Source organism: Stegostoma tigrinum, chromosome 23 (assembly GCF_030684315.1).
Source record: "Stegostoma tigrinum isolate sSteTig4 chromosome 23, sSteTig4.hap1, whole genome shotgun sequence".
Lineage (NCBI taxonomy): Eukaryota > Metazoa > Chordata > Chondrichthyes > Orectolobiformes > Stegostomatidae > Stegostoma > Stegostoma tigrinum.
Window position 1 is genome coordinate 49,111,670 of NC_081376.1, and position 14,156 is coordinate 49,125,825.

The 14,156-nt window shown below is 39.8% G+C and overlaps 1 protein-coding gene across 1 annotated transcript in view; it reads left to right on the forward strand.

Moving 5' to 3' along the window:
• Nucleotides 1-192: 192 nt before the first annotated feature.
• The window catches only part of dnah3 (dynein axonemal heavy chain 3), a 185,525-nt gene continuing 171,561 nt past the window's right edge, over nucleotides 193-14,156 (forward strand). Inside the window, exon 1 of the mRNA XM_059654174.1 lies at nucleotides 193-571. Coding sequence (XP_059510157.1) covers nucleotides 560-571 — 12 coding nt within the window. The 5' untranslated portion in view covers nucleotides 193-559. The remainder of the gene's footprint in view (nucleotides 572-14,156) is intronic.

Consider the following 14,156-nt stretch of genomic DNA (forward strand, 5'->3'; position numbering starts at 1 on the left):
TTCATTTGCTAGCTTAGACGATGGGCCTCATTTGCCAAAAAAATCCTTTCCCGAGAAATGTTTGAGAGCTACAAATCTTTAGAGCAACGACAGGCTTATTAATATGTAACACCTTCGGAAACCTAGCAACTGGAACGCGGTAGCAAATGGCAACAGTGTGCCCGGATGTTACACAATGAGTTCTCGAAGCGTTGGATGCCGATACAGGTAAAACCTTACGGGACAGAGCACAACTTTATGGAGCACACTAAAATTCTATGAAACTCAGGAAGTTCGTTCAGTTACAGCGAACTTACGAAATGATCCAGTTCTGCCTGATAATCTAACCATGAGCAAAAGGAGAAACCTGGGGGAAAAGTTGAGACCCAGCTTGATTGAATGCTGCAGACTGTGACGACAGGTCCGTCAGAAAGACGCACAGCTACAGCTTTCTGTGATGAAACAACACACCACGGCGACTGTCCCTTAGGAGATTTTCACGTATTCGTGACCTAATAAAAGTTGAAGACTTCTTATTCAGGCACTGAGTTTTGTTCGAAGAAATCAGTTGTTATCAAAGATGGAAGAGGAGGTAGGAACTCAAATAGACTCATTTCCCTTTTTGTGTCTTATTTTCTCCATGTATTCTGTTTTAATTTTGAATGAGTGATGCATAACCTTGTGTTAACTAATGGTGAAAACGAAAGATAATAGTGGGTACTTAAAATTGTCATTCTCAATGATTGCATCAGTGCCATTTGGCGACATTCATTGTACAGCCGCCTCAATCTATGAAGTGCATCATAGTGGACTCTTCGGATGTACTGGTAGTTTCCCCACCGCTTGGACAGAAATTTCGAGTTCAGGTCCCACCTGCTCCAGAGGTACGACATAACATGCCTGAACCGGTTGTCTGAAAGTATCAATTAAAATACATCATTAAAGAATTTCAAAGCTGCCTTGGAAAGGTTGCCCTAGGTGGGAAAAATAACAAAATTGCAAGTGGTTTTTACCAAGTGTTTCCTGTATCTGATTCTATATCCTAATCCTTAATAGTCATATACCTAGAATGTTGATGTATCTACTTTATTTAAAAGAAAATTGTTAAAAAGAAGAGTTGGATAGTCCCTGATGTGGCGCTGTATGGTATGCACCTCAGCCCTTGCAGTGCTCAGCTCTGGTGGAAGACTTGCACCATGCAAGCAAACTCCGCATGCTCCCTCTCCATGACATTTCAAACCATAACTGTGGAAGGGGGACAGATAGTTGGGTGCTATCAGGTTACCTGTACCTATGTAGGTCCAGTTACAAGAAATAGATACCTTAGTTCAGAAACTTACAGGTGGCATGGTGGCTCAGTGGTTAGCACTGCTGCCTCACAGCCCCAGGGACCTGGGTTCAATTCCAGACTTGGGTGACTGCATGGAATTTGCACGTTCTCCCCATGTCTGTGTGGGTTTCTTCCTGCTGCTCTGGTTTGTTCCCACAGTCCAAAGACTTGGTTTGGCCATGTTCAATAGTCCATAGTGGCCAGGGGTGTGCTGGCTGGTGGATTAGCCATGGGAAATGTAAGGTTACAGAGATAGGATAATGGGGTGGGTCTGGCTGGAATGCTGTTTGGAGGGGTGGTATGGGCCAAATAGCCTGTTTCCACTCTATAGGGATTCTATGATTTTAGTAACATGCAAGTAGCTTGGTGTCTGTGGTTAGAACCAGCCAAACAAATCAGTGTGTAAAGGATTGGACCTAGGATCTTACGGTAACGTCAAGCAGGGTTGCAAAGGGAAGGCTCCCAACTCCCTTCTCTGTTACTCCACTGCATTACCTGCAACTCCAGCACATCCCCTCTTTGCTCCCCATGACTTTTATAAAGCAGTCCTTCACTGAAGCAGCCCGTGTTCAAACGTAACAAGATTTGGATAATATCCAGATGTTGCAAGTAATGTTTGCATTGCACAATGACCATCTCCAATAAGAGATAATCTAACCACCATTCCTTGACATTCAACTGTGTTACCAACACTGAACCCCCTGCTATCAACATTCTGGGGGTTATCATTGACCAGAAACTCAAGTGGAATTGCCGTATAAATACAGTGGCTACAAGAGCAACTCAGAGGCTATGAACACTGTGGTGAGTAATTCACCTCCTGACTCCCCAAAGCCTGTCCACCATCTACAAGGCACAAGTCAGGATGAAGGGTCTAGGCCCGAAACGTCAGCTTTTGTGCTCCTGAGATGCTGCTTGGCCTGCTGTGTTCATCCAGCCTCACATTTTATTATCTTGGAATTCTCCAGCATCTGCAGTTCCCACTATCTCTGATACAAGTCAGGAGTGTGATGGGATACTCTCCATTTGCCTTGATGGGTGCAGCTCCAACATCACTCAAAAAGCTTGTCACCATTCAGGACAAATCAGCCCATATGAATGGTACCACACCCCCTCCACAGTAAGTACGCAAAGCACTCATTTAGTATGTCACCTATCTCCTGTAGTTCCACACATAGATGACCTTGTTGATTTTTAAGGGTCCCTTTCCCTCCTTAGTTACTCTTTTTCCCTTAATGTATTCATAGAATCTCTTTGGATTCTCCTTAACCCTATTTACCAAAGCTATCTCATGTCCCCTTTTTACCCTCCTCATTTTGCTCTTAAGTATACTCCTAGTGCCATGATAGTCCTGTAGGGATGTATTTGATTCCAGCTGTCTGTACCTGATAGATGCCTCCTTTTACGTGACCAGAGCCTCAACCAGCATTCTTTACACCTACCAGCCTTATCCTTACACTCGACCATGAGACTGTAAGGAGTGTATTAAGGGCTGAGTACGCAGATTGATTGTAGATGTGCCTCTGCCAAATTGACTGCAGCAGCTGAACAGGGCAGCTCACTATCAAATTTTCATGAGTAATTAACGATGGAAGACAAATATTGGGGGAGCCAGCGACACTCTCATTCCAGGAATGAATTTTCTTTTAAATTCCAGTGCTTAGGATCTTGGGAGCTGAAGGTATAGCTGCTCGTGACAGACGCGATGAACTACTCTACTCCTATATCTAATGGTCTTATAGTCTAATATGGGAGCCTCTTTCACAGTATATCATTTAACATTTAACATTTATTGTATCCAAGACCATAATACATGTAAAATTCACTTCTTTACCAAAGTGCTGAATTATTTAGAGAAACTGATATCTGAGAATGATAACAAGGCAATGTGAATTCAAATAACATGAAAGTGAGACTATAGTGATTGAAGGTATCATTTGAATTGGCAGATAAGATTACAAGTTTAAAATCATTCCCACTTATCACACTTCATTAATTTGTTTCATGGGATTTTTTGGATCAACTTTATTTCTCCTATAGGAAATAAATAATTTCAAAGTTTGTTTAAAGAAATCATTGCAAAGAGATGGCAGAAATAATCAGAGTTAATCGAAATATAAGTTTCTTTATAAACTCTGCAAGCAGTACATTCTTCAAACTTGAATTACAATTTAATATACCTTGTTTCTGATTTCAAAGCTTGGAGGTTAATTGTACACCTGACAGCACACACAGAAGAAACAGCCAATGAACTAGGCTGTGTACGTTTGTTTATCCACTTACAGGTTCTAATTCAACTCAATTGATTTAAGAGTGTTGCTTGACTATGCTTTTATTAGGACAATCATGAGTTACAGAGAAAGCCTTGTAAAAGTGTACTTCTATGGGATTAAGCTTGTATAATAAGGACTATTGACTCTACCACCCCAGTCAAAGATGGAAGACATTTAATATTTTAAAGAAATAAAAAAATTACAGTTCCTTAGGATGGAATGTCTCATTGCTGAGATTTCCAAATGCGCGTGAAATTTGAAGTTAGATGTTTTTCAGATCTTCTCCGCTCCAGCTGGTGAAGGCAGAATTCTACTCTTGAGTTCTTGCATGTTTCCGGAAGCTTTGATATTTTAGGTACTTAGTCAACTACCTCTGCATTTCCATTGAACTTGTGAATGGATTTTTGTGTTTGTTGACATCTCCAGGCAACTGTAAAAGTGGTAGACCACTTTAAATCCAACACATGCTGATTACGTCCTGGAAATGCCTGTATGTGTTGACTTCCAAAACTAAAAATGAGTTTGGAATTGATTTACTTTCATTGCCAGAGTGTGAATATACACAAACTGGGAGAAGTAGGTGAAAGTAGGCGTTTCAACCAATATTCATACCCAGTAACATCTGTGAGAAGTGTCAAATGGGTTGCATCCTCATTTGATAAGCTGTGAATATCTGCATGACAGAATTCCTGTCTTCACACATTAGCTGTGTTTTAAGTGGGTGGAATTCCTTCCTCATCAAGAATAGCACAGGATCTCTGTGTACTTGTGCTGCTTTTTAACATGTCACCAATTGACACATGGGACATCAGTGTCAGTGATTCTATTAAAAAGCTGCCTGCATTTCACTCACTGCCTTTATTTAAGTGGGAAGTCACACAATATCAGGTTATAGTCCAACAGGTTTATTTGAAATCAAATGATGCTCCTTCATCAGGTGAAGTGAGTCAGCATTGCATGATAACTCTCAAGTACAGCAAGGCATTCTGATTCTCAAATGTTGTTGTAGGAGTTAGGTGATTATTTTGTTTCAGAGATAGTAGGAACAGCAGATGCTGGAGAATCTGAGATAACAAAGTATAGAGCTGGATGAACACAGCAGGCCAAGCAGCAATTTTGTACTTTTTTCAAAATGGGATGCAGGTGAATATCAAGGCAATTTGCTTCATGTCAGTGTGATGACAAACACTGCAACTGGTGAGGCTGGAGGGCACACCCAATTACATTTTCTCATTTTGCCTTCATGTTTTTCCTTCCTTACAGACGTGTTTCTCTCACAAACTCTGCATGACCAAGTTGTCCTGTAATGACCTCCCACTCATCTGTAATAAAAGCAGAAAGTGCTGGAGAAACTCCGGGTCTGGCAACATCTATGGAGAGAGAAATTGAGTTAATATTGCAAGTTCAAAATGGCTCTTCTTTGGAATTTCATCTCACTCACCTGTAACTATTAACCCAAACCACGAACTACTAATCCATGTCTTTGGCTTTTCTGCTTGCATCCATGACCAAAAACAGAGGAAGGGGTGGGGGGAGGCAATTTTCCTCAGCACGTACAATCACAATCAATACATATAGTTTCAGGCACCTGTTCTGAAATTGTCAACCTATATGGTTTAGAAGATCAGTTAAATGGATCTGCATTGGAGGTGTCACCAATTGTAAATGTACTGAGTGAAGGGCAGGAGGATAAGTCCTGGAGCTAACTTGCTGAAGAACACATGCTGATTTTAATTTAAAGACCAAACCTACAGAAGAAGACTGATGTCAGGTCGCCATCAACTGCTAGATTCATTAGATTTGCAGCAGGGGGCCTAAATACAATGTTATAGTATGGAGGAGTTCAACACCAGCTCTTATGGGGTCTTTCACCTGGCATGAAAAAAGTGAAGTCAAGCATAGTCAGGTCTATGGATACCACAACGAAACACTCGGTTCTGTGGCTTCTAGTGACAGCTCTGGCCGTTTTGATGGAAGATTCAACTGTTCTTATTTTGGCTCTGGGTTCCAACGTCACTCACTTTCAAAGCATTAAGGGGAATATGGGAACGGGCTTCCCGAATAAAGTTTCATTCTGTGTGTTGTTCATGTGTATATTTGCATGACACAATTCCTCTCATTGCACATTATCCATATACTGAGTGAATGTAAGTCCTTCTGGCTGATAGTTAAACTGGAATCTCTTATGTATTGTGTAAGGTTATGCTGGTATAACCCAATGCCCTAAACTCGTGAGAATCCTGCTATTCTTGTTTCATCGACATTCTGGGGAATTTAGATATTCATTATGCTCTGGAAGGAGCCAGTGTGACAACCTGCTTGATGCAACACCTTTTGCAGTTTGGATTAATCCAGAGTTATTGAAATTCGTTGCCATAGTCAATGATCCCTGTAACTTCATTTTGGGCTGCAGTTGATGACATAGCTTTGTCACAAGATTGCAGCAGCAGAATTGAAAAAATCTACCTACTCAACAACAACAAAAACAGAAGTTGTGGGAAAAGCTCAACAGGTCTGGCAGCATCTGTGGGGAGAAAAATCAGAGTTAATGTTTCAGGTCTGGTGACCCTTCAGAATTGAAAAATCTAACTACTCAGTTATAAGTAGACTTAGGCTTTAAAAAAATGTTCTGAGTTATTGAGGGGAACAATATTTGGGATTAAGTAAAAAGCGACACTAGGTTTCAGGAGGCAGCTCAGTGATTGAAGGGTGAGATTTTCTAATTGTGGTCAGAGAAGGAAGTATGACCAAGAACACAACAAGGTGGACTGAGGATGAATCCATCAAAATGAAAGGTGTCCCTGTTGTTTCTACTTCTGTGAGACATAATGGAATTAGAAACATAGGAAATGGGAGCAGGAATAGATCAGTCAGCCCATTGTACCCATTCCCCCTTTCAACCGCAATTATGGCTTATCACCAACCTCCACACCATTATCCCCATATCTCTTGATGTTATTAGTTTCCAGAAATGTATTGATTTCTCTCTTGAAGTTGTCTAATGACTATCTTCTATGACCCTTTGGAGTAGAGAATTTCAAACATTCACCACGCTCTGAGAAATTTTCTGCAGCTGTGGAGCTGTGAGTGTTGATTGATATGCTGACAACTTGCTTCTGTGCGTTGTTGCTGTACATGGACCTCAGACGTCTGTACAATGGCAGGAACAACAAGATTGAACATTGCCTGTGAGTGAAGCAATACCTCCTCGTCTCAGTCGTAAGTGGTTTACCCTTATTTTGAGACCGTGTTTTGATTCATGATGTATCAACCAGAAGAAATGTCTTGTTGTCATCAGCCCTGTTAGAATTTAAAAAGTTGACTGCTGTCATTCTCTGAAAGTCTATGGAATATGGGCCCGGTGTCTTCAATTTCTTCTAATGGGACAGACCTGCCATGCCAGAGATTAATCTGGTGATCCTCCACATCATCCCTCAGCTAAGGAGACCAAAACTGCATACAATACTGGTGCAATCACACCAAGACTCTATACAAACACAGCAAGACATTGTTATTGAAACAAAAAATGGAAAGAACTTCAGATGCTGGAAACCAGAAACAAAAGAAATTGCTGGAAAAATTCAGCAGACCTGGCAGCATCGGCATAGGAAACTAGAGTTAATATTTTGGGTCCAGTGATCCTTCTTCAGACATCTTCACCCAGACTCCAATTCCCATGTGATGAAGGCCAATGCTGTATTTACTTTCTAATTACTACTGCACCTACACACTAGCTTTTGGAAAATCATCAACAAATTCAGATCCTCTTTGAACATCAAATAATCTGCCATTTTTTTAACTCTGTCAAAGTGGATACTTTCACTTTCATCCACGTTATATTGTCTGTGATGAATTGGAATTGAGAGGCATTAAGGGAACCAAGATAACATGAAATTAACCATTGTAATGTAAGAGCCATGAAGGTTGTGCACACTGAGCTCATGTAAAAATAATTAATGAATAAAGGTGAAATTAGTAAATAAAAAGTTAGGAAGGATTGAGCATGCCTTCTTCCTATACTATATTGTGGCTCTTGAGGTGACTCAACAGGTCAATTCTGGATCTGGCTCCACTGGGGAGAGTGTTTGAAGAAATGCATTGATGGGATGCTGGGATTAAGAGTTGACAAGAGTTGAATAATAAACTGAGATGGGTATTTAGTGTCAAGAGATAAACACAATGGAAGAGAGGATAATCAAATCAGAGATAAGCCAACTACTGCAGCAATTTGAGAGGCAACTGATGGCCTTAGCTATATTTTTGGTGGAAGACCTTTTAAATGGACCATGCCAGGCTCAGATAGCAAACAAATTACTTACCAAAATGTTCAAGAGCAGAGTTCCAGATGTATGAATCATAGACACAACATTACTAATGGAACAAACATGTGGAAAATCATACTGGAAGGAATAAGATTTGAATATTGCAAAACAAATTTTTTTTCTAATGAGATTGATTTCCCACAAAGAGGGGTGCCTGAGCTGATTAGGCTCAATGCCACCTTGTTGTTTCTGATGTTCAGGCATGGTAACATGAGCTGGAGTTTCTGTCCAGGCATCAGCTCCAGGCTGGCAGATGGGGGATTTAAAATCAGGTGAAATGGCAGTGAGTACTATCCCTATGTCCTACTCCCCACTGCTAGTAAATTTCCAGAGGTGGAGGAGGTATCAGCGGTCAGAGATAGTAGGAACTGTAGATGCTGGAGAATCTGAGATAACAAGGTATAGAGCTGGATGAACACAGCAGGCCAAACAGTATCATAGGAGCAGGAAAGCTGATGTTTCGGGCTTAGACCCTTTGGTCTAGGCCCAAAATGTCAACTTTCTTGCTCCTATGATGCTGCTTGGCCGCTGGTATCATCGGTCACCCTGTTCTTGGGCTCCTTGAGACCTTCTGGCCATGATCCTCAGTGTCTAAGATCTGGAGATGATTGAAATGTTGAGAACCATGATTCATTACTCATGGCTCTTAGGACCTAATGTTTCTGCAACTAGATTTGAAAATGATAGAAGATGCTTAGTTGGAAGACCAGCCTTTCATGGTGAATTTCAAACACTGATCGATTTAGATTACGTATATAATTTTTTCTCGTTCCTATATACAAAAAAGTACAAGCCTGTATATTTAATGGGGTGGTGGAATTATCGCCTGTCTATTAATCCAGAGAACTAGGTAATGTTCTGGGGACTTGCATTCGAATCCTGCTATAGCAGTTGGTGGAATTTGAATTCGAAATGATTTGGGATTAATAGTCTAATGATGATCATGAAACCATTGCCGATTGTCAGGAAATACCTGTCTGGTTGTCTAATTCCCTCTATGGATGGAAATCTGCCACCCATACCTGCTCTGGCCTACAAGAAACTCCAGACCCAGTCCAATCTTCCAATGAATTTGACTCTTAACTTCCTGCTGGGGATTTAAGGATGGTGATAAGTGCTGATCCAGCCAGTGATGTTCCCTTCCCATAAATGAATTTCAAAAAACAGAGAGAATGGTGTTATTATGTCTCTATTGACTATTGAGTTTTTACCAATTCAAGTTTTCTACAGAAAAGCTTACAAGTAAACAACAAATCCTATATATCATCAAATTAACTGACTAATTTGTCACAAGTTAATGAGAGCAGTTTGAATTTCCTCCCTTTTTGAAATCAAGGTCCACCCCGATGGAACAACTTTCTGGACACTTTCGGAAGTTGAAACCTTGTTGTCAAATTTTCTAAAAGCCACGTTTCCCACAAGTTAGTGGGAAAATGATAAAGTATAGATTCAGGAACAAGCCTGATAAAATACCTTACTGCAATGACTTCACCATTTGTCACTGAAGTATATAAGTTTAGAACTACAGAAAACTTTGAAGTTAAAGAGCATGGGAGATGGTGGCATAATGATAATGTATTGGACTTACGATCCAGTGACCCAGGCTAATGGTCTTGATGCTAAGGTTCAAATAGCACAATTATAATCAGTGAAATTTCAGTTCAATAAATGAAATCTGGAATTGATTCATGATGCTGAAGCTAACATTGGATGCTGTAAACCCATCAGTAACATCCAATAGTGAAGGAAATCTGCCATTCTCAACTGGTCTGGTCTACATGTGACTCCAGACCCCAGCCACATGTTTAACTTTTATATAGCCTAGCAGGCCACTTGGTTCAAAGGGGATTAAGGATACGCAGCAAATGACACCACATCCCAGTCAAAATAATCAGCTGCTGCATCAAAAATTCTGATATAAAACTTCTTAAAACGAGTTTTCCTAGAGTAGATTTATTAGTAAAGACTCTTGTTACACTGAATTATTCAGAAATAAATAACCCTCTTGTTGTTGATTTTAGTCACAGGATCTTCCTATACTTCACAGTAGTTATACAAGAGGCTTGCCTGGGTTACCACCTCTGCCTCCTAACCACTGTAGCGAAACTTCAGAATTATATAAGGTAAAATAACTTTTGTAGAGAGAAAAGTATAATGTAAATGTCAGGTGTATCATTATATTATCATAGGTGAAGATCAGTTAAAGTCAATTTGTAGAAATAATTTGCCAGGGTATTGTGAAATGTGGTACTTTATGTTTAATTGACTAAGACATAATGTGACAATGGATTCATGAAAACCTCATGAAAAATTCTCATTTTGCCTCCCACATACTGGTGACTCCACAATACTTTCAGGTAGTCTTATTCATTATCTCACCATCTTGGCAATCTATGTCACTCTTTCATCACCCCATCATGTTTCTGAATTTAAGAGGTTTTTTTACTAGAGAAAGGAGTTTGAAACAATTCCTTTCAATGCTGGACACTTCAAAAACAGAATGTATACTTGGGACAACCAGCTAAAAGGTGGTTAATATGTTAAAAACAGGAAATTATTTGTTCCAGAGCCTGAACATTAAGTGATTCATTGGTCTGTCCTGATTTTCATTTTATTTTATTTGTGACAAAGGCTTTCAAAAATCAGATTGACAAAACCAGAAAGAAAGATTGTCTGGTTGCAGAGATGGTTAGATAGACAGATGAAGGCTGCAAAAATGATGTTATTTAACCAGAACAGAATGCAGAAACTTTATTCTCTTTAAGCTGAATGAGATGACCCGTCAAATTGGGATAATGCTGAGTGTTCCTTATTTTGTATAATTGCATGAACACAAATTGTATCAATTAAATTACAGAACTGTCATCATAACCTATTGCTTCTATGTTCCTCTTAAGTGTAGAAGGAAAAATTACATTAACCCAACTCAGTCTCAGTTTGAATTAATTTGGTCTAGGTTTGGAGAGATTGACATCATATTTGGGCTAAAATCATCTGAATCTCAACTCCCCTAAAATACATTTTTTTATAATGGTTATTAGTAGCTGGAGACAACTTTCAAGAAGTAAATTAAAGTATCTGCGGCAAACAGGGTCAATTTTGTTTTATTTTGAAGCTCTTCTTGCGGGATATTTTTGGTTTTTGCAGGCTACTTTTCCATTTTCACTAACCCATTATTAGGTAATACTATGATGTAACATTACCTTCTGTATTTGTGTTCACATATTGTGTGTTTGGACACGCACAGAAACAGAATTAGATGAATTCATCAATGTCTTCAAAAATTGTCAATTCCACTGAACTTCAAGCCACAACACATAAGGAAAACATTAGATACCACAGTATTTATGTTGCCACAAGGCAACAAGTGATAGTTAGGAAAGGTCTTTAAAAAAAAACTGACACATATTTCTACATATAAAACAAAACTATTTTTCTAAACATACCCACTGTAGACTAGTGAGGTGTAGCTAATGTGATTCCATTGCATATTCTCAAGGCTGGAATATTTTAACCAAGCCACTGCTACTTTTTTTACTTCATCTCATATCTCAAGCTGAAGTATAATAATACCAATTGATGCAATGTTCATTTGGTAGCACCCACTACAATCTTTCCCATAGAGGAGCTCCTGAACATATACAGCCAAAAGATAGAGATACCACATTACTTTGTAAATAATTCATTCTGTCAGTGAATTCAGGTTTTCCTAGTTCCTTGTTAGCAATGTTCATTGTTGACAGCTATAAAACAGTTCTTCTGCAGTCTCCTCTCCTCTCTCCTCTCCTAATTTGTTTGTGTTTTGTTCATACCAACATTTCTACCAAAGCTTTTTTTAAAAAAAATGTGTATTACCCGGGTGCAAAATGTACTTGAATTTAAATTTAATTTAACTGGAAACAGGCTTCTTGGGTAAAGTTACACATTGGTCATTTAGAAGGTTTGATTTAAAGGATGTCAAGTTGAAATGTTGCTGATAACATTGTCTTTTGAAAGGCCCAAGAGTGATTTTTAATTCTTGGAAAGGTATGAGGAGGTGGTACAAGTGGAAATTGCACAAGGTCTCCAAGGCTTGAGCCATGGGGGTCTCCCTGGTTTGTCATGGTGGCCCGTAATCTAACATGAGCAGAAAATACCAGCTGGCCAATGGATGTGAGAGAAAACTGAAGGGTGACTCACTGGCAAGCTGGCAAGTTGTGCTTTTGCTGGGCAGGTTTTATTTTACTGGCTACAGTTAAACCCACAGCATGTGTGAAGGGAAGATGGAACTTCTGGGATGCCAGCTGGCCAGTATTAGACCTTCTAGCATTTTGTGGCTGTTGGAGATTCAAACAACAGAAGCTAGTGGTTAGAAAAATATAAAAGTGGCCATTAATTTTTTAGCCCAAGTCATCAGAGTTAGGGAGAAAAAACATAATCTTTGAAAACTATAATCTAATTTTAAAAAATTAACATTTGGTTCAGGACCTGGTGGAGTAAACTATTAAGGTCTCACTTTTTATCCTATATAATTTACCCTTTTCAGTTGTTCCTGTCGTTTTTAACTACCTTGATTATATCTTGTACTATTTAAAATGAAGGTAGCAGTTAGGTATAACTTTTCTGCATTCGGTGTCAGCACCAAGAAATATTTTCTCAATTATAACACAAATGGTATGATACAGAATAAAGCTCTGTCTTATCTACTCCAAGAATCTGCCTTAATTCTAACCTAAAGATTTCAAAGTTCTACAAGTCAACAGCTGAATCCTGTACTTCTACCATCAGTTCTGAGGAAGGGTCACTCGACCCAAAACATTAACTCTGATTTCTCTCCACAGATGCTGCCAGACCTGCTGAGCTTCCAGCAGGTTCCAGCAGTTTCAATTTTCCTGTACTGTTGGGGATCAGTAATGTAAACCTGTCACAAGTCTGTGCAAGTGGATAAATGACTAACCTAAAACGTAATAGTACTTCTGACCAGAAGAAGCATTTTGTTTCAATGAAGTGTTTTGTCTAAAACTGTCCATATTTTCCCCTTTCAGATTCTAACTGATCCATGTGTATTTTCAGTGTCTCCTGATTTAATTGCAATGATTTTGAAGGGGGAGGGGAAGAGGGATTGTTGGCCATGATGAACATCAGCTCCAGAAAAAGCAGTGTACCTGGAGAGTCCAGGTAATCTTAGTGAACGGAACTTTATTTGTTTAACATTTCTCCAATGCCAGCTGAATCTGCTTCCTGTGTAGTGGGCAGGAGCAGGAATTTGATTGCGGAGAGTTGCAGCTGTGGGAAATGTAATTGGGTCAGTTAGGTAGAGGTCTGTGGATGTAATCAAGAGTGGGTACCAGAGGCTGGGGAAGCACTGGGAGCCTGAGGCTGCCTGAGGATCTCCTGACTCCTGCTGTTCCTCACCAATAAAGAACCTAAAAGTCTAATATTTATTACTCTGCTTTTTGGACTCTTATGATGCACATTCCGTCTCCTAGGTTTGCTTTTATTTTGTTAATTCATCAGATTTGGTTGTTGCAGGCTGTGTCAACATTTATGATCTAATTTCCCTTGAGAAGGTGGTGGTGAGTTGCTTTTGTTAACTGTTGCAGTCCATGTGTTGTAGTAGTCCCACAATGCTGTTAGGATTTTGACCCAGTGACACTGTAAGAATGGTGATACATTTCCAAGTCAGGATGGTGAGCGGTTTGGAGGGGTTTTGCAAGTGGTGGCTTTTCATATATCTGCTGCCTTTGTTCTTCTAGTGGATGCTGATTGTGGGTCTGTCTAAGGAGCTGTGGTGAGTTGCTGCAGTGCATCTTGTAGCAGCTACTGACCATCAGTGGTGGAGGGATTGAATATTTTTTGCATGTGATGTCAATTGTCCTGGATGCTGTAAACATCTTGAGTGTAGTTGGGGCTTCAGTCCTTTAGGCATGTAGGATCTTACCTGCCAACAAAATCACCACAGCTTCTTCACTCAGGCCTCAGACGAAAATTGCAGATCAAGTCCTGGCAGACTGTGTGAATGTAATCTGTATCTTTAAAGTCGGAATTTTGGTATCTTCCTGTGGTGGTCCCACCTGCCTTCCACAGAAGATCTGGATGTGGTGGGAAAGCAACAGGATTGGTGGGGTTAAATTTCAGATTGCATTTTTAACTGCTGCCACCTGTGATTTCTGCCAGCTTGGTGGGGTGGGGGGTGCACTTAAAATCAGGGCCTGTGTTTCAGCACCATTCTATTGCCTGATGTGATTGTTTTAGCATAACATATTGCGCAAA